The 21251-nt window shown below is 44.9% G+C and overlaps 1 protein-coding gene across 1 annotated transcript in view; it reads left to right on the top strand.

Annotated features, from left to right (window-relative positions):
- Positions 1 to 903: 903 nt before the first annotated feature.
- Positions 904 to 21251, top strand: part of ADCY8 (adenylate cyclase 8) — a 174934-nt gene continuing 154586 nt past the window's right edge. The window contains exon 1 of the mRNA XM_084848791.1: positions 904 to 1793. Within this exon, the coding sequence (XP_084704917.1) occupies positions 915 to 1793 (879 nt within the window). The 5' untranslated portion in view covers positions 904 to 914. The remainder of the gene's footprint in view (positions 1794 to 21251) is intronic.

Consider the following 21251-nt stretch of genomic DNA (forward strand, 5'->3'; position numbering starts at 1 on the left):
GCTGCTGCTGCTGCTGCTGCTGATAGGCGACTTCTTCGGGGATTATAGCAAACCGGAGATCACTTCTAGCCCTCCCAGCTGCATCTGTACAGATATAGGTAGCTGTGTGCGCGAACAACAGCAAATCCGCGTCTTTCTTCTCTATACCTTTCCCCTGTCCCGGTTACATCCTGCTCTTAAGAAGTTGCATGATGTTGTTGTTGTTGTTGTTGCTGTAACTATAATCTTCTCTCCCCATTAAAAAAAAAAAAATCTATATCACAATATACGGAATTGCAGCACAGGCTGTGTGTTTTTTCTCTCTCTCCAAGGGGACACATCATGCCCTGCAAAGGCCAAGCTTCAGGCTGTGGCATCTCCAGTTCTGAGGATCTCAGGTAGCAACTGATGGGGAAGATGTTTGCTGAGTCCCTACAGAGCTGCCCTCAATCGGAGTCAGCAATATTGGGCTAGATGGACCGGTGGTCTGACACGTTGTGAAGGAAGGATGGGTACTTCCAGGCTGCCCTCATTTGGGAAGATTTGTTCTCTCATCGTGAGGGACACATTTTGCCTTTTCGTGGATCTCTTTTTCTTTCTCGTGGCACGCCACGGTACCAAGCAGTGGGGACCCGCAAGCCCTTGGCTTTGATTAGACTTGGCTGGACTTTCCACAGCCCCTTCAGAAAGGGCCCTTCTATTGTCAGCTCCCTCTGCGCAACCGTCACTGCTGTAATACCTGGGGGACAGATGGGGATACAACTTCTAAAGCCGACCATCCATGCAAAGGAATATCCAGTGCCCAAGAAGGCATGGGGCGACATCTTTCTTCAGCAATAACTGACTGACCCTTGATCCCCCTGCCAAGGAGGGTGGGGGGAGCAGTGGCCTTTCAATGTGAGACGCCCTCCCCGCCTCCTGCCCTGACCCACACAATGGAGCTATCGGAGGTGCGCTGCTTGAGTGACAGCGGTGAGTTGTACACCATCAACCAGACGCCCCCTAGTGACGGTGCACGCTCCCAGCGCCTGCTGTGGCAGACCGCCGTGCGCCACATCACGGAGCAGCGCTTCATCCAGGAGCACAGTGGTGGCACAGTGCTGAGCTCCGAGGACTCCTGCTGCTCCAACCACTCCCATCATCCCCGGCGCCAGTCAGCAGGCAAGAGCCTCGGTGGCCACAGCAACGGGGGAGCCAAAGTCTTCCCGGAGCGCACCAGCAGCAGTGGGGATCTGGGCTTCCTGCATCTGGATTGTGCTCCCAGCAACTCAGACTTCTTCCTCAACTGGGGCTATACTTACCGGGGTGTGATCTTCCCCACTTTGCGCAACTCCTTCAAGTCCCGGGACTTGGAGCGCCTCTACCAGCGCTACTTCCTGGGCCAGAGGCGCAAATCGGAGGTGGTGGTGAACATCCTGGACGTGCTCACTAAGCTGACCCTCCTGCTGCTCCACCTCACCTTGGCCTCCGCCCCCATGGACCCCATCAAGGGCATCCTGTTGGGCTTCTTCACGGGCATCGAGGTGGTCATCTGTGCCTTAGTGGTGGTCAGGAAGGACACGACCTCTTACACCTATCTGCAGTACAGTGGGGTGGTCACGTGGGTGGCCATGGCCACTCAGATCTTGGCGGCTGGCCTGGGTTGTGGTCTCCTCGGCGATGGCATTGGCTATGTGCTCTTCACCCTCTTTGCCACCTACAGCATGCTGCCTCTGCCCCTCACCTGGGCCATCCTGGCTGGCTTAGTCACCTCCCTTCTGCAGCTCATCATGCAGGTAGTCATCCCCAGGCAGGCCATGACCTCCATCAACCAGGTATTTCCTGTGGGTTAATTGTTCTTCTGCTTGGGAGAGTCACCTTGCATGTGGGATTACCTGCATTTGCGTGTTCATCTCTTACTTCAGCAGGATTAGGCTAACACAGCAGTTTATCATCACCAGGATAAAATTTACATTTCTTGTGGCAGGTCAGTTGTATCCCAGCAAGGATATGCTGTTGCATTATCAGTCCCGCTTAACACCAGAGGGATTACAAGTTCAGATATTTGGAGTTGTATGCTATTTGTCTCTTCTTGGGGAAGGGGTGTGGGGTGGGAGATAGGACCCTTGGGAAAAAGCTACAGAAAAGTTGTCTTTTTTATGGCATAAGTGGTTCCTCCTGAAATCAAGGCCCTCTAAGGAAGCAGGTCATGAGTCATCCAGATCAGGACACCAATGGAAGAGGGCAGAGAGGTTGTATTAAGGATCATCCATCCTGAATCTATCAAATCAGGCTTCCCCAACCTGGTGCTGTCCAGATGTGTGGGACTACAACTCCCAGCAGCCCCAGCTAGCCTGGTAGTGAAACACATCTAGATGTCACCAGCTTGGGGCAGGCTGAACTATCACATTTGTATTCCACTCTTCCTCCAAGAAGCCCAGGCAAGGGTACCTGAGTTTATCCCATTCTATTCTCAGAATATCCCTTTGTGGTTGGTTATACTGAGAGGCCATGAAGGTGGGTTCATGTCTGATCAAGGGATTTGAACACAGTTCTTCCTAGTCTGACAACTTTGTCCTTTGCACTACTGCCTAGCGGGTATCCCAGCCTTTCACTATATTCTCCCTCTCTAAATATTCTCATATTTAGGTGGTGTCAGTGACAGGTGTGATACCTAATGGATTGGGGTTTTACAAATTTCTGTTGGAAAAATTTAAAAGGTGGGAGGACAGAGGGTGTTGTGGTGTCCTTGAATATTTCACAGCATTCCTCCTCACCCACCTCCACTATGACAAACACGAAAAGCTGCTTTTGTCCCCTAAAGCTATTTTGCCAGTCATTCCATGAACAAGATTAATCAAGTAGAAGAACTGTTTTACAGGGCAATCCTATACATGTGTACTCAGAAGTAAGCCTGACTGAATTCAAAGGAGCTTACTTCCAGGTAAATAAGGATTGCTGCCTTAATTGGGTACACTGTCCACTTGCTTATTTTTGCTAGTTGTCTGCATCGTCTTCATCTGGAGCCTAGGAATGCGCTTTCCTGCCTCAGAGCGGATGCAATGTCAGTTCAAGCAGATACACATTTAGCGGTTGTGCCCATAGCACTTTTCAAGGTTTTGTTTTTTTAACAATCTGCACCTGACCCTTTCAAGTTAGTTTTGATGTTCATAAAATGACAAATGGAGAGCAGAATATAGTGATATGCTCAAAGACACCCACTGAGTCTGTGGTCAAATTACCACTGAGCCAGAGCATCTGAGGGCATAAATTGGATTGTCTTCCATTTAAACCAGGCTAGTTGTTGAATAATGGTGTCTTTCAGTGCTGGTCTGCTATTATTGACTTCTCTCCCTCTCCCTCTCCCTCTCAAACAGTTACAATCAATCAAATGCAGATTGTGGTAAATACTTTTGTTGGTGGCCTGATTCTCTTTCTGCCCACCTGGACCAAGCTTTGGGGGAATGTGGGTTTTGAAGAAGTATTCATTATGTTGCTTTTCTCTGTAACTCCCCAATTTCCAATTTATCAGAGACTAACTATGGAAAACTGGGAGATATTATTTACCCTGTCATTTATTTGGCATATGGGGTGATTATGGATGGATCAGTTTAACTTCCTCATGCTTTTAGTTCCAGAAGGCTGAAAAACATTGAGAGTTGAAACAAAGATTTATTCACTTTGACGTCAAGTTCCCAGATGGGTGTGGTGCATTTCTGTTTAGATATGAACCTTCCCTCAAGTAAACATTGTTAACTGGATTGAAAGCTTTCTGGTTTAAGGATTGTCTTGTTGTGACACAATGAAATATAACTTTTCATAGGAACCCCGGATGCAAAAAAGGGGAAACTCTTGTCTGGTTCAGAAATTGTTTTTCTGTTAGGGATCAACTTTTCAAAAGATGAAACAGATGTGTCTTGTGGACATGGCAGAAGAGGGGATGGTGACTCCTTGAAATTTGTGGACTTTTGTCCTTTGGTATGCATCAGGGCTGCAGATTCTTTTAGGAGCAGGGCTTCCAGCATTTGAAATTCTGCAAGCTGAGTTCCACTTGTCCAATGATACTTTTTCCTCCTCCTCTCCTTCTTGCTTCAGGCACCCACCCACCTATTCAACTCCAAGTCTGTTCCAGAGTGTTCTGGGTCTCTAGGGCAGATTTTGGAAAGTGTAGGAAGCTGCAGAAGGATTGCCCCCTTCTTTGTTCTGCTGATGGAAGCTGTTCCATCAGCAGGAGGAGTTTATTGGATATTACCCAATCTGCACTACAGAGAGCAGCCTTTTTGGCAGTGGCCCCCTGGTTGTGGAAAGCCCTCTCCAGAAAGGCTTGCCTGGTGCCAACTTTATAATCATTTTTGGCACCAAGTGAAGACTTTGAAATCGTATTTTCCCAGGCCGTTTCAAATTCCTTGTAAATTGGTTGGAAGCTTTTAATGTCTCAATCTACCTGCTCACAGTGGTGTTCTGATGTGTTTTAACCTGATGTGGGTCCTGGTTGTTCTGATTTTAGAATTATTGTTGCATGTGTTTTAATCTTTTATTGGTTGCCAAATTTATAACTTTGCTGTTATCTGATTTGTGTTACCTTGTTTTGCATCTTACTGGGGTGTGTGTGTGATTTTAATTTATTTTAATTTGTTCAGCCAGAGAACCGTGGTTATGGAGTGACTAATGAATATGATTAAAAAAACAAATCAATACACTGTAGCAGGAACTCGTAGGTGAAGCTTTTTGCATCTTGTAAAGAAACATTATCAACTGCTAGGACCCAAGAGAAAAGTTGGCAACCCTCTTTTGGCAGACACAAATCTTTCTCTCATAAGAGGCCACCCAGGAAACAAAATTTGGGGGCTGAGTGAAAATGGCCTCCCAAAATTTATATTGGCAGATGAAAGGAAGCAGTGGGCTAAGAGAGGCTTGGCTCCTGCTCCTTTTAGTTTTCCTCTCTTAGCCCATTGCTTCCTTTCATCCACCTATATGAATTAACAATATAGCTTCATTGTTAACTGAGCCATTATTTCTTAGAGGAAAATTTCCTTTCTCAACACCCACCCCATAACAATTGAGGACTGAATCTAGAAAATGAAGGGTTTGGCAAACTTTACTGAGTAATAAACAAATAGTCCACAGGCTACACAATCAGAAGTATAAAACAGCAGAGCAAATCAGGTCAAGCTTCTAACGGAATGAAACCACTACTACTACTAAACATAGCAAACATGCTATTCTATTTAAACATAAGAAGGCCAGGATAAAATGGAAAGGTATTTGTTGGTACCTGATTGCAAGGCAACACTCCCTGCCCACCCACCCACCCACCCACCTACTTACTTACTTACTTACTTACTTACTTTGTCCCCTGTTTCTACCCAGGGCTCTCTGATGCATCTAGAGCTGTTAATTAGTTTTATACCCTGAGTGACCCTGTCAGTAGGCCTACTAACTGCTTTAAAACTCTGTAAATTAACCCTTAGCTTACACCTTTCTTTTGTGTGATCCCCACCATCACTATGCCAACATGAATCAAGAACTGCATACGGGAGGGGTGTATTCCTGTTTATTGACCAGGATTCCTCAGAAGCTTTCAGTATTGTCAGTACCCTTCTGAATCACCTTCTTTGGACTAAATTGGGTAGTGGCACCATTTTGCAGACACTCCAATCCTTTCTGGATGTTAACTTTCAGAAGGTGGTGCTCAGAGACTCTGCTCCCCCCTGCAACTGTTGTGACCCCCATAAACTGTAGTAAGACTACTCCATTATGACTAGGCTCTAGACAGATGCCTGTAGAAGTGTGAATTCACTATCCATGTGATTCAATCCCATGATTATCTTCAAATATCAATCCATGAGAACCCTTAGCTTTCAGATTTCAACCCATCTTCTCCTTGCAGTAGATTCAGGACTGACAATAGGAAAGGGACTTTTATTTTATTTTGTCCACACAATTTGTAAGTCACTTATGGAATCCGCTCCTACCAGATGTATTGATGGGCCAGTAGCTTAGATGTCTTTTTAAAAGGATAAATTAAGAGGAAAGGTCTACTGATAGATAAGTGGACCCCGACTCCCTTGTACCAAGGCAATATACCTTTATATCAGCTCTAGGGGAGAAACAATGGAGAACATTGCTATTGCCTTTATACCATGCTTGTGTTGTGGTTTCTCCCAAGGGCAGCTGGCTGGTGGCAACAGAATGACTAGATCTTGATCATATCCTGCACTTCTTATACTCATCTGTCCTTTCAGATTATTGCCTGTTTTAGCATTCATTCATCTGTGAACATATGGTTTCAGAATCCTAATTTTGGAATTTTGTCACTGATTGTACAAAATGTTTACTGTCTGGTTAATTTGCTCTGCAGACCTTTTAGGCTGGCTCTGTCTTAGAGCGGAAGAGATATGTTTAATGTGGAGCTTAATATCTAAAACATGGAATAGCTATTCCACTCTACTTTCATGAATAATCTTTGCTTCTGGAAAGCTGGTGTCACTCAGAATGCCAACCATCACCCAAAATAACTCAAAACATTATTGAAGACGAAACCCATAACAATTGGGCCATACCAGTGGCAAAGCCAAAAATTTATTTATTGTGGGGAGGGGGGAGGGGGAGGAGAAAAAGGAAAAGAAACGGAAAGCAAGAGAAAGAAGAAAATCAGTACAAGACAAAGAGAAAGATGGACATATCCTTCCCCCTATTTCCAATGTGCAGGCATGAGTGCTGTTGCTTATGTAGCCAATGCAGCATCACCCATATGCAAGAGGGAGGTATTGGTAGGACTGGATGAGCCCCATGGTTTGCAGAAGTAAAATATGTTTCAGGGAGAATTAAGGGGGGGGGGGACACAAAAACATCCCAATGAGGACTGAGCATGCTCAGTGATGATAGAATGCTGCCTCACTGTTGGGGGCTGGAATGGAAAACAGGGTGGGAAGAGGGAATGGAATGCAGGGAGTATCCCAGAAGATGACACTGAATAGGGAGCCCTCTCCTTTGCAACATTTTGTGGCAGGTCCCACTTGTATGAAATTCATAGTTACACACTGAAGGTGGCCCTTGATACATTCAGTATATTCAGGCTGCAGAATGGGAGACGTGCAGCGGCAACTATCACTTCCACACTCTCCCTCTCTGCATAGGATACCCATTAGCCTTTGAATTCAGAGGCTGATGGGCATCCACATAGGACTGCACCCTGAAAAGGTGTGGCTGATTAATTTAGGCAGCAGATCCCCCCCCCCAATAACATTGTTTTATTATAAGAAATTACAAAAACTGTGGATGTCAGCAGGCACCAACTTTTAAGGCAGGGGCAGGCAGAAGTCAGGCTTGTGGGATCTACTACCATGCTTTTTACTTGAAACCTGAGCTCCACCAACTGGAGACACATGCAAAATGGTGGCCCAGGTGGGCAGAAATATGTTGATAATTAAGGGACAGGGTGCCTCTGAGCATACGTTCACCCCAGAATGTCTGATTGGAGTCAGAATGAAGCTCACAACTTCTGTCACATAGAATTCCACTCCTGGTTTTCTCCAAAGCATTCCTTTTCAGCAGCCTAGTTGAGGGGAAGAAACACTCTTCAGGTGTTGCTATTTGTAGATAATTGAGAGTCAGAAACCCTTGCCAATCAACAGCAAAGCAGCTAGAGATCTAAGAGTTGATCTTGATCTAATTTCTGCCCTCCTCTCTGAAAGGCATTCTCTGATGTGTGCGAGAGAGAGGGAAATGCTTATTCTAACATGGTACCTGCTGTGAGTAGGGATGTAAGGATTTTGTTAAATCTGTTCCGTCTGTGTTTTGTGGATTGTCGGACATCTTTCATTCTGTCATCCACTCATTGAGGGAATTTGACTTTTTTTTAAAGGATATATGGGAATTTCATTCATGTTTGCAAGTGTGCACTTGTGTTAAAGCACATTAGTGCTAAATAGCTCTAGAGTGCAGGTGCATTAGCACAAATGCACACTTGTACAAGTGCACATTTGTTTATATCCCACTAAAGTAAAAACAACAACAACAATCTGCAAGTCTCAGAATCCATGCAACTCAGAAAAAGCCAGCCCACTGCAGAAGTCACAGGACGGATTCATAGAAATCCAAACTCATTTGAATCCTTTGCAGATTTCTCTGACATCCGTAGCTGTGAGGCACACAGATCTATCATCTAAAAACAAGTCTGTCTTTTGGAGCAGGGGTGCTTAAAGTGTTGGAAATCTGAATTGGCTCAGAAATAAGCCAAGCTAGTTCCTGATTTGTGGAGGGAGGGGAGGAATAGCTTGGCTTATTTCTGAGCTGATCCAGTTTAGGATGGATAGGGATCTTTCATGTCATTGGTCTGGAATGAGATTTGGCTTGACCACATGCAGCCTATAGTCTATTAAGTCTCTACTTCCCTTCTCTGGTGTTGAAGTATACAGCCTATAGTCTATGAACTCTCTACCCCTCCCCCCAGGGTGTGTTTTGAAATATACCTCCATTCTATGGTGTATTTTCAAATATGTATTTTCAAACCTACTTTTTGCATCCTCTCTCTCTATAGAGAGTGGGGGGGGGGAGAGGAGAGAAACATAATAATGTTGGGAGGTGTGACTTATTTTTCTGAGTTTGGATTTTTCCCCCCTCCATTAATGAGTATATTAGCCCAGGCATATAATATCTTCTTATAAAGAACTATTTCCCAGCCCTCTGTAATGCCTTTCCCTGAACCAGGTATAAGAATATAGTATCAAAACTGTTTCTGTCTTTGTCAAGACCCCAGAACCTGAGGATTCCCTAGCATACAGTTTTCCTATGCATCCTACAGGTAGATCAGTAGAAAAAGTGCCTCTGAGAATGTACAGTGGATCTTTTTATTCATTACTGAATAGCCACAGCCAGTTCCAATCCATCTGAGATTTTGACTGATCAGTTAATATTTTATTACTATTTTATATTGCTGTTTGCTTCACTTTGTGGTTTTAATTTTTGTGAACCACCCAGAGAGCTTTGGCTATTGGGTGGCATAGAAATTAAATAAATAAATAAATAATTTAAAATATTTCTATCCTATCCTGCTGTGCAGCCTGGATCCACAGGATGGCTTACTGCAGAGGTTTAAAAAAAAAAAAAATCAGGTATCATAAGGCCTTATGGAAATGAAGATATAAAAAAATCTGACAACAGATAAAATGAACATGTTGCCACCAGATCATCCAGAAAGATAAGCAGCATCAATATTTCACAGGTCTCAGAAAAATACCACCTTAACTTTGCAGCAGAAAGCCGGGAAGAATAGGGCAAATTAAAGAGTTTCTTAACTTTGGCACCTTGCCCTGTGTGGCCACACTTCAGATTAGAGATGTACAGATTTTGTAAAATCCATTCTGTCGAAATTCTGCAGATTGCCAGGTGCCTTTCATTCTATCATCTCCTCAGTTATGCAATTGGATTTTTTTTCCAGTTTCTTGAATTTGATCAAATTGTCATTTGTGAAAGTTTGCACTTGTGAAAATATGCACACACACACACACACCGAGAAAAATCCCCTCAAAATGTGCATTTTGATGCTTTAGCCTATAGGGGAAATGCACATTTTTGGATGGTGTTTTTTTTTTTTTTTTTTTTTCTACAACTAAATTTGCATAAAACTCCAGAAAGTAAAAAAAAAAAAAAAAGTATGCAAGTCTGCAGAATTATTATTATTATTTATTACATTTATATCCTCTTTTCTCCTCTTGCAAGGAACCAAGGCAGCTTACATTAGCCTCCTCTTCCTCTCCTGTGAGGTAGGTTGGGCTGACAGTCTGTGACTGGGCCAAAGTCACCCAGTGAGCTTCCATGGCTGAGTGGAGACTAGACCCCGGATCTCCCAACTCCCAGTCCAACACTCTCGCCACTACGCCATACTGGCTCTCACAAGAATCCCTGTGATTCTGGAAAAGTTGCTCTGCTGCAGAATCTGGAGACTGGATTCATAGCAATCTGAACTCATTTGCTTCTCCTGCAGATTTTTCGACATCAGATGGCAGCGGGACACATAGAGCAGCCTCTGAAGATGATATGTGTGTTCAGGTCAGCATTCATGAAATAAGGTTGTCCAGAGGCAGGGCTAGAACTAGTGGGTGGAAATGGCAAGGAAGTAGATTTGGCTAAACCTCCAGATACACCTACTTCTGAATGGTAGGAGCTGTTCAACAGTGGAACAGGCTACCTCAGAAATGGCGGATTCTCCTTTGAAGTAGAAGTATTGAATCTGAAGTATTGAAGCAGAGGCCAGATGGCTGCCTGTTAGAGAGGCTGTAGTTGCAGGATTTCTGCCCTGAGCAGGGGCTGGACTAGATGACCTCCAAAATCCCTTCTAATTTTAACATTCTATGATTCTAGATTATTTAGGGTAGTGGTGGGCAGCTGTGGCATGTCCAGGGCCATTTTTTTTCACCACTGGACACCCCCCCCCCTGTGCAGTGCACCCCCACCTAAAATAAAATAAATAAATAAAATAAAAATGGCATCTGCAGAGGCTACGGAGTGCCACACAGGTAAAAATTAGTGTGTTTGCAGATTCTGAATGCTCAGGCTCACAGAATGCTCAGGTACTGGGGTCTTGACTTTTGGGCACTCCATAGCAGCTACAGAGAACTTAACAAGTAAACATTTAGTTTGAAGACAAGCTCATTTTGATTTTGGGGTGCTCTGTAGCCACTACAGACACCATAAAAAAACGTTTTTACAGGATCCAGGGGCCACTGGGGGGGGGGTTCCTGCTTTGGGGAGGGAAGGGGAGGAATAGCTTGGCTTATTTCTGAGCTGATCCAATTTAGGATGGATGGGGAACTTTCATGTCATTGGTCTGGAATGAGACTTGGCTTGACCACATGCAGCCTATAGTCTATTAACTCTCTACCTCCCTTCTATGGTGTATTTTCAAATATACCTCCATTCTGTGGTGTATTTTCAAATATGTGTTTTCTAACCTACTTTTTGCATTCTCTCTCTCTCTCTCTGTCTCTCTCTCTCTCTCCCCCTCTCACAATAAACCCCTGATTTATGGCCTTGAGGGTCAACAAACACACTTTGAATTAGGCCCATAAACCAACTGGAAGCCAATGCAGGTGAACTTATATGTGGCAAGAAGTTTGCTCACATCAACACTCTTACATTTGCATTCTAGACCAGTTAAAATTTCCAAACTTTCTTCAAAGGCAGCCCCACATAGACTGCACACTGCAGTAATCTCATTTGGATGTCTCCAGATCATGGGTACCTGTGGCCAGACTAGGGGCAAATGTCCTCTTTACTTTAAGGATGCCTGACCCCCTCCCCCAATGCAACAAATGAGCTTTTTCCATTGGGTATAAGAAAAGAAAGACTGCAGGCAATTTGTGGTATAAACCCAGCACAATGACTTGGATCCAAACATCCTCTTCTGTGAATGGAAAGGCTCCTTCCCTTTCTGGAAGAATCTTCAATTCAATGGTGGCACCTCCTGGTGGAAGGGCAGCAGGAGGAATCTGTAAAAGTGGCCTCTCAGCCACTTTTACCAGCAGGCATATCTCATGAACAGAGCTTTGCTTACAGGATCTCTAGATCCTAGGCAATGAATGAAGGTGACATGAATTAAAGTAGTAATAACAGTTTTTGGATCATCTTTCACGTCAACAAACCATTGGCTGTCATTTTCTAGTTTCATGTCTTTGGTGTAGCCCTGTAACGGTCCCAGAAGGAATCTTGCAGAGGGGCTAATTCGAAAAGAGCCCTTTAAGAGCCTGTTCAGATGTTTACTTGTATGAATAGCAATATATATGTGTGGTCTACATGTATGAATGGTGTAGTGTGGGTTAATAATACACATGGAGGATGCAGTAGCCACTTTTCTAAGCAGGGATGTTCTTATCCCTGACTGGCTGTGCTGACTGGAATTGACAGTATGACTTCTATGACTATACATGAAACACACGACTTGGGTGAACTTATGGCTTATGTGTGCAAGTAAGCCAGGGGATATAAGCTCTCATTCTGCCCCCTTCTCTCCCCCCACCCCTCACACACATGAATACAACTTGCTATAATCTCCTTTCCTAGCAAAAGTTGGGTGCTGGTTGTTTTTGCTGAAAAGTTAGAAATTACTGTGCTTTAGGCTGCATTCCTATTCCCACATATATGGAAGTAAATCATATGGGCTGCAATGAAACTTACTTCTGAGGAAGAGTTATTATTGCTGCTTATACCCCACATTCATTTATGATGAAATTCAAGGTGATATTCTGAAATGGTCCCAGACAGGCAATGATCACATCCAGACCTGCTTAGCTTTTGAAAGGCTGACACAGATCTGCTTTCAGATCTGGATTTTGCTGTTAAAGTATCGAACCTAGTTGGAGGTCATGGATGACATGCTGGTAAAATATGAAGTACTTTTGATTTTTCTTGTGCACTAAACATTATCTTAAACATACTTCTTGTGTTGCACAAACCATTTTGAGTTTATGAAGTCATCAAACAAACAACTATTAGATTAGGTTCTTGACTCCCAAGAGCCCGTGAGGTTGCCTTCCAATGTTGTCATCTCTTCCTTTAGTTTCTAAAACAATTTTAAATAAAAGGAAGGTGGGAAAAAGCAATACTTGCAGTGTAATCCCATGCCCATCTACTCAAATGTAAGTCCCATTGAGTCCAATGGGACTTACTCCTAGGTAAGTATGTTTAGGATTGCAACCTTAGGAAAAAGAACAAATAACTAGGCTAGATGATTGTTGAGTATACTAGGAGCTGTCCCTAACCTTTGGTGCTGAAATATTTTCTATCCACCACAGTTAAATAAAGCATGTTTGAATTACAGTATTTTCATTTGGCTCCCTCTAGTGGGTTTTTTTTTTACACCTCTTAGAGGCAGCTTCTTTGAATTCTCTGCTTAACTTTGATTTTATATTTTCTCAGTCCAAGGAGCAGATGATTCACAGAAGGGGAATACTGGATAGGTTTTGTTCCTCTTGAAACAAAATGAAACTTCTTATAGTCTTCTGGCTTTCAAGACCAATGTGTGAGATGGAAAAGGGGTCTGGAGACTGGCCTCTCCAAATATTATTAAAGAAAATAATGAAGTGTATATTATCCATATGTGAATGCATTTCATATAACTGTGAAATCTATTACTTGAATTTGGTTTTGCCAATGCAAGAATATATGGTTTGGGAATGCAATAAAATCATTGTCTGCAGAAACTGCTGTCTGATTATTAAAGCTGTTCCCCTCATTCAAAAATAGGTATTTAAAGAATTGCTTAAAGTTGTGTAGAAACTGGCCCAGGGATTGAAATATTCTAGTTCTATATCACAACAGCTGTACCTCTCTTCCTCCGCAGATGACCAGATGTTTCCACATCAAGGAAAATAAGGAGGGGGCATCACTTGGTGATTGAGGTCATACTATGCATGAAGATTCTAGTATTTGGCATCTCCATTTAAAAGCATCTCAGCTAGGAGGTCTGGGAAAGATTACAACTATAGTACTGGCATATACGGACAATTAGTCTGACCCAGTGTAAGATAGCTGCTATATTTAAGAATAGTTTGTTAGCCCTTCAGCATAAAGAGCATCAACTGTTCTGCAACCTCTCCAAGGCCATGGGCATCAGTATGCAGATCTAGACCTGGAAGGTGGCAGAAGTGGAGATTTGAGTGCAGCAGGACAAAAGTACTGGGGGAAGGGCTGTAGCTAGGGATGTTGGAGAAACTGGAGACCAACTAAAATGAGCTCAGATTTCTAAGGATCAGACCTGTGGAATCCGCTGCAGAGCGACTCCCTCAGGCCACACAGAGTCTGCAGACTTTGGGGTGATTTTTTTTTTTTTACTTTCCTGAGATTTACGCAAATAAATTTGTAGAAAAATACTTACATTTCTGCTGAGGAAATGTTAAATGGAATGGGGGACAATATGCTAAATGTTACGTACTAAGGCATATTACGTAAATACTTCAAGTAATTATTTGCATATTTTCCCACATGACGGGGAAAAAAATTCACATCCATTTGTGAGTGGACAACAGAACAAAAGGTGCCTCATAATCCGTGACAAACAGATGGAGTGGATTTTACACAGTCCGTACATCCCTAGCTGTACCTCAGTGATGGTGAGAGAGTGCATGCTGCACTTGCAAAAGATCCCAGACTCAGTCCTTGCCATCTCCAGGTAGAGGTGGGGGAAAACCCTTGTCTAAACACATGGAGAGCCACTGTTAGTCAGTTTAGGCTACTGTTTCCCAACCCGGTGCCTTCACATCTTTTGAAATTCAACTTCCACCAACTCCAGCCAGGATGGTGAATGGCCAGGAAGGCTGGGAGTGGTAGGCCAAAATACCTGGAGGGCACCAAGTTGGGGAAGGCTGGCATAGAGAAAATACTGAGGTAGATGGGCCTGTAATCTGACTCTTTGTAAGATATGTTCCTCTGTTGCCCAGGCAAGCAGGGAGGTTCAGGCACCTCATATTTATAGTAAGCCTTGCCAATCCAAAGATTGTATACTGCTTCCCAATCAGAGAGGTCAGTGTTACACAGCCCTATTCCCTGCTATGTCCCAAAAGGGGGTTGGACAAATTCCTGGAGGAAAAGGCTATCAATGGCTACTAGTCTTGGTGGCTATGTGCTACCTCCAGTGTCAGAGGCAGTGAACCTATATACACCAGTTGCTGGGGAACATGGGTGGGAGGGGGTTGTTGCACTTATGCCCTGCTTGTGGGTTCCTGGTCAACAGCTGGTTGGCCACTGTGTGAATAGAATGCTGGACTAGATGGACTCTTGGTCTGATCCAGCAGGGCTCTTCTCATGTTCTTGCAGCCTGAGCTACACTGTCCCAAATAGTTCACCAGACAAAGTGTCAGCATCATCAGGCCATCACCCAGGAATTCCTGACCAACATTATCCACTGCAGAAGCTCCTAGAAGACCAGGCTTGATATGGTCTATTACAGAAGCTAACACAGATGAGTTTTCTGTCCCAACCCCCACCCCCACTCCACACACATTGTTTCCAATTAGGCACACTGCAGCAAAACAATGGCTTGTACTTCAGATCACATTACCTACCTAGTATACTCTATTGATTTCTTGCTTGCTGTTGTGTTGTATCAAGAAGCTCTCTTGCAGTACTCATCACATACATTATAACAGTGCCAGTGATGGAATCACAGCTGTGTCAGGCCACTTTTAATTCTGTTAGTGTCACCATAATATGCTAACCTTTTGCATATTTTTAGGAATTTGTTTACATAAATGTCATGCCTTTCCATTTGTCCCACCCTCCCCAAAAAATCATAGAATCATAGAATAGTAGGGTTGGAAGGGGCCTATAAGACCATCTAGTCCAACCCCCTGCTCAATGCACGAATCCAGTTCAAAGCATCCCTGACAAGTGTCTGTCCAGCTTCATCTTAAATGCCTCCAGTGTGGGAGAGCCCACCACCTCTCTGGGGAATTGGTTCCATTGTCGTATTGCTCTAACAGTCAGGAAGGTTTTCCTGATGTTCAGCTGGAATCTGGCTTCCTGTCACTTGAGCCCATTATTCTGTGTCCAGTATTCTGGGATGATCAAGAAGAGATCCTGGCCTTCCTCTCTGTGACAACCTTTCAAGTACTTGAAGAGCACTATCATATCTCCCCTCAGTCTTCTCTTCTCAAGGCTAAACATGCCCAGTTCTTTCAGTCTCTCTTCATAGGGCATTGTTTGAAGTCCCTTGATCATCTTCGTTGCCCTCCTCTGAACCCTCTCCAGCTTGTCTGTATCCTTCTTAAAGCAGGTGCCCAGAACTGGACACAGTACTCCAGATGAGGCCTACCCAGGGCTGAGTAGAGGGGAACTAGTACTTCCCAGGATTTGAAAGCTATGCTTCTATGAATGCAGCCCAAAAGAGCATTTGTCTTTTTTGCAGCCACATCACATTGTTGGCTCATATTCAGCTTGTCATCTACACCAGTTCCAAAGCCCTTCTCGTTTGTAGTCTTGTTGAGCCAGGTATCCCCCATCTTGTAACTGTGCCTTTAGTTTCTTTCTCCTAGGTGCAGAACTTGGCATTTATCCCTATTAAATTTAATTCTGTTGTTTTCTGCCCAGTGCTCCAGCCTATCAAGATCACTTTGAATTTTGTTTCTGTCTTCCAGGGTATTAAATATCATATTCAATATGTGGTTTCTATATTTATAAATAGATGAAGGGACAGTGACAGCATGGCTCTGAAGAGAAATGCTATAGAAACCCATGGAATATTGGATTTGGTGGCATATTTCGGGTGCTGCCTGGGTGGAACCAATTGTAAATATCAGCATCTACTCATTAGTGCCTCTGATTTGCAGGTGTATTTGAATATTTAGAAAGCCTTGGAAAGGATACAAAATGGTGGCCAAGATGTCGAGTTGCTGGGGGCAGGTGGATAACTTCAGAAAGGTGCAAACTAGTGGCCACTTGGGGCAGGGGGAAGAGGCTGTGCTGCTGTCACTTGTAATGGTAAGCCCACCCTCAAGAAGCTGCTGGATAATTTATACTCCCCCTAGAGAAATGTGGTGAAATTGTCCTCCCAAATTCACTGCCCACAAACAGGGTGGAGAATTTTGACAGGCCATTTGTGCACAGCTCTAGATCAGAAGTTGTGGCTTCACATGCCTTTAAAAGTGGTTTGCAATGTGTGACACAATCTTTAATTTCCTCATCTTTTTAATTCTCTCCATATATATCAATAGGGTAAATGGATTATATTTTTTTATCAATCATATTTCTCTTTTGGGATCGATGCACATAAAAGGATTTATGGATATAACACTGGTGGTTCATAATGAGAATTTGTTGAGAGTTTGAGTTCTATATTGAAAAACAAATATGTTTGCTGGTTATTGATCTTTGTTTGTAACTTATTATTAGTTGAATTTTTAGGGTTTGTTTCATTACAATATGTTCCGTGCATGACAACTTTCCTTTTACCATGTATTGTTTAATTATAATAAGGGCACAAACCTATGGCTGCTAGTCAGTGGCTAGATGGCCATAGGATAGGTTGGTTCCCCGGAACCAACCTCGGAGCCTGTGCTCTGAGGTCGGTTCCCTGGGAACTGACTTCCACCCCCTCCCACGCTGCCTCATAGGCAGTGCAGATTGGCCCTGTGCTCCACACTTGTAAGTGGAGTGTGGGGTGTTCCTGGGGGTGTTTTTGGGGGCGGGGCAGGACAGGGAGGGTGGAAGTGTTGTTCCAACGCTTTCTATGCATCGCCCGGCATTCCCCCACCACCACCACTTCGACTTCCTGCAGCTAGACAGATGAAATCAGCTGTCTAGTCATGAATGCAGGGCAGCTGAAGCTCCGAGGGGACGATCCCCTCCATGCTTCTTCTGCCCTGCACTGGATAGGCGGTCGCTTCCGAGTTCGGAGGCGGCCACCTATCCCGATAGGATTGCACCCTAAGTGACTATTTATACAATGTACACACACCATTATTATTTTTAATGGTTGTTCTTTTTCAGTTCACCTGAAGAACTTCTTCACCAAAGTGCATTGGTGATTTTACTATTTTATTAAATTATATATGTATTCCAGAACCCTCACTTATCTCTACCAGAGGCCTCTTGGTCTCAGCGCATCCTGATCATATCACTGCAAAGTTTGTGGCTTTAGTGGTGTTGGATGGGAATTATCCGGCCATTGGGGGATATTTATTTATTTATTTCATTTAGAACCAGCAAGAGGATCAGACTTTGCATGGGTTGAAATAGACCTTAGTTTATTTATTTAATTAATTTATTGCATTTATATCCTGCCTTTTTTCCTCTTGCAAGGAACCCAAGGCTGCTCCTCCTCTCCATTTTATCCTCACAACAACAACCCCGCGAGGTAGGTTGGGCTGACAGTCTGTGACTGGACCAAAGTCACCCAGTGAGCTTCCATGGCTGAGTGGGGAATAGAACCTGGATCTCCCAGCTCCCAGTCCAACACTCTTACCACTACACCACACAGATATAGCCTTCAAGACCTTGACACAGTTTTCAGAGTTGGACACATTGTGCTTGCCCTGTCTGAGTGAAGCCATGGCTGCCAGCACCCCTAGATACAGCCCGTGCCGTGGTACACTTTTATAGCCCCCTGAGAAAGGGATCTGCCCTCTCCGTTAACTGAGAGGGGGCTGCCCACAGTCGGGGGCAGGTGTACAGATCTGTCCTGTGGCCTACTAATCTCCCCTGCCTTCAAACTCTGTAGACTGGAAAAAGCTCTGTGCTTGTTAGAGGAGCCTGTCCCTAGCGGCTGAAGATGTTACTGCAGGCTTCAGCCGCATGGAGATATGTAAATGAACGTGTTTTAAAAACAAAACATACCCAAGGGATGCACCTCTAGGGTCCCTTTAATACATCTGCTAGGGCTGTGCATGGGCCCCCTGATCCAACTCAGAAGCCACTTTGGGATTTCGGAAGCAGGCCCAATTCGGCTTGGGCTGTTTGCGGGGGGGGGGGGGGACGCACCTCGGCCTATGAAGCCAAAGTGGGATTCAGAGACCTGAATCCCACGTGCCCCCCCCCAACATGCCACCCAGCCCCCAGCTCCTTACCTGGGCCCTTGTTCCATGGGGGGGGCACCACTGGGGGGACACCACTGCCTCTGGTGCTGCCAGGGAAGGTGCTGCCGGGGAAAGTGGTGCCCGTCGCAGCCTGCCAACTGCCGACTGGCACGAGGGCAGGAGTGGCTCTCCAACTGCACTGTCTCCCTTCCTTGGAAGAAGGGGAGGATGCCCAATTGGAGGCCGACTCCTGCCAATGGGGGGGGGGCCTGCTGTCGTTGCTGCCACCACCAGCTCCTAAGGCTTCTGGATGCCCACCAGCAGCCGTCTTGTCCTGGGGAATGGGGGGAGCCATTTTTCTCCATTTTTGCACTGTGGCTGTGCCTGTGACTGGCAGATCCATGATTTTTCTGGTTCAGTCCATGGAGGCAGATGTGCTCTGTGATATGTTGGTGGTTTGGGGGATTTGCAATGCAAAAATCTTATGAAATCCAGAGGATCCCTGCCAAGGATCCATGTTTTTGCACTGAGGCTGTGCCCACGAGTGGTGGATCTGTGATGGCCATTGCGCTCTGTGACTGGATGGTAGGGATGTGCAAACTCACCCCCGTCTGGGTTCTCCAGACGCCCACCCAGCCCCTGCCCCTGCTTGCTGGTCCCTGGTCCCTGGACCACACTTGAGTTCCTCCCACGCTCAGCGAGCAGACTGCACTCACCCCAGTGGCCTCATCGACCTCCATGGTAGCAATTTTTTTAAAAAATAAAATGGCTATCGCAAAAATGTGCATGTCCTTGTATGCGTGAAAATGCGCATTTTGTGAATGCACATATCTCATGTGTGAAATGTGCATATTTGTGAAGGTGCATATTTGTGTGTGTGCAAAAATGCTCATTTTTGCACATACATGAATATGCGCCTTCACAAAATGCATATGTTTTCATACGCGAATATACGCATTTGCAAAAATGCACATTTGCGTGTGTGCGCACAAATATGCGCATTTTTGCAATTGTCTTTTTATTTCTCAAAAAATGGTGACCGTGAAGCTTGGCGAGGCCACCAGGGTGAATGCAGGCCATTTGCCGAGCATGGGCAAGGGACGAACAGGGGCTTGGCAAGTGGGGCTCAGGGATGTGGGCAGGGGTGGTTCTGCCAGATTCCCGAACTGAATTGGGCGCCCACACCATCCCTGTTGGATGGTGGTTTGGGAGATTTGCTCTGCAAAAATCATATGAAATCTAGAGGATCCCTGCCAAGGATCCATGTTTTTGAACTGTGGCTGCACCCACGAGTGGTAGATCCATGATTTTTCTGATTCACTCCATGGAGGCAGATGTGCCCTGTGATTGGATGGTGGTTTTGTGGGTCTTCTCTTAAAAATAATAGGAAATCATGAGGATTCCTTTTTGGTTTTAGGGATCCTCGTTTTACCCAGTCCCCACAGCACACACTTTCTTCTCGGCTTCATTTTGGCAAGGGAGAGCAGGAAGGGTTAAGGCTTCCTCTACCATGCCTGGCAGAGACTGGTGCAGTTGCTCCCTGTGGCTAGGACTGGAGCGGAGAGAGAAATGCCATGGAGCTTCCCTCTCAGCTCCTGTCCCATCCTGCTGCTGCTGCCACCACCGCCACCATCATTGCACACAACGGCAGCTTGTCAGGACAGCAGGAAGCTGCCCAATTATCAGGCAGCTTGTGTACCCCGAGGTGTGTGCACCCCACTTTGGAGACCACTGCTCTAGCCAAATAATGTTCAGACAGTCCTCTCCTCTCCAGTAACACCACCTCCCTCACAATGAGCAAGCAGAGGCTGACTCACAGCAAAGCTCACTCCTTCCTCCTCCTCCTGCTCTTCCCTCTACCCTCCCCTCCCCTCACCTTTCCCACTGTCCAGATCTCTCTCAAATTTGGCACCTCCGCATCCTCTCACCTTCCCCCCTCCCTCCTCCTCCTCTTGTCCCTCTGTGTAATCTAAGTTTATACATTTTGCAGTCTGTCTAGGCTGCGCAGAAGGCATAAGAAGAGTTCTGAACATACGAGGCACTTTGGGGAGGAGACGCTTCACTTCGGGGCACCTCAGTGCTGGTCTGATCTGCTTTGTATCACAACAAGGCACCTCTGAATCAGCCCACTTCGCCTCATTATTCGGGCTTCATACCAAGGCGGTGCACAAGTTTCAGGTGTCAAGGTTTCATGGTCTTGGCACCATGGCACTGTTGTACAGAAAGACTTCCTCTTTCATTATTATTGATTCTTATACCATGCCTGTCTTCCAAAAGGAGCACGGAGGAGTTTCTAATATTAATAACACAGAGATCAAAACAGAGATCTCAGAGATCAAGCTTCTTGGAAGAGCAAATATCCGAATACAGAGAAGAAACCTGAAAGTGCAGGTATGTGGTTCAGAGGAATCACGTTTCTTAAGAATATGACATCCTCAATGATAAAACATGGTTCCAAACTGTATGTGTTTGTGCAGAGGGCCATTACTCATGTAAGGTTTTACATCTGTTCAACTTACTGTTTGCTGAACAGGGATGTCTCTTTGCTAAATAGAGATAGACACCCATGAAGTTACATTCCTCTTTCTGACCTCCTCCCTTTGAGAACAGTGTTCATTACAGGGAGCTGCCTGTCTACATCATGATTAAGTGATGTTTGTGTGTGTTCACTGTGACTCAGCAATTACTGAAAGTTTTCATCTGAGGGGGAACCCCCCCAGAGCTGCTTTTCTGTGATAGTTGATCTCCCTTATTCATCCAAGGACTATAAAGCCTAAAATCACA

Source organism: Heloderma suspectum, chromosome 4, assembly GCF_057233095.1.
Source record: "Heloderma suspectum isolate Gila_16-S chromosome 4, 16-S_ref, whole genome shotgun sequence".
NCBI classification, from domain to species: domain Eukaryota; kingdom Metazoa; phylum Chordata; class Lepidosauria; order Squamata; family Helodermatidae; genus Heloderma; species Heloderma suspectum.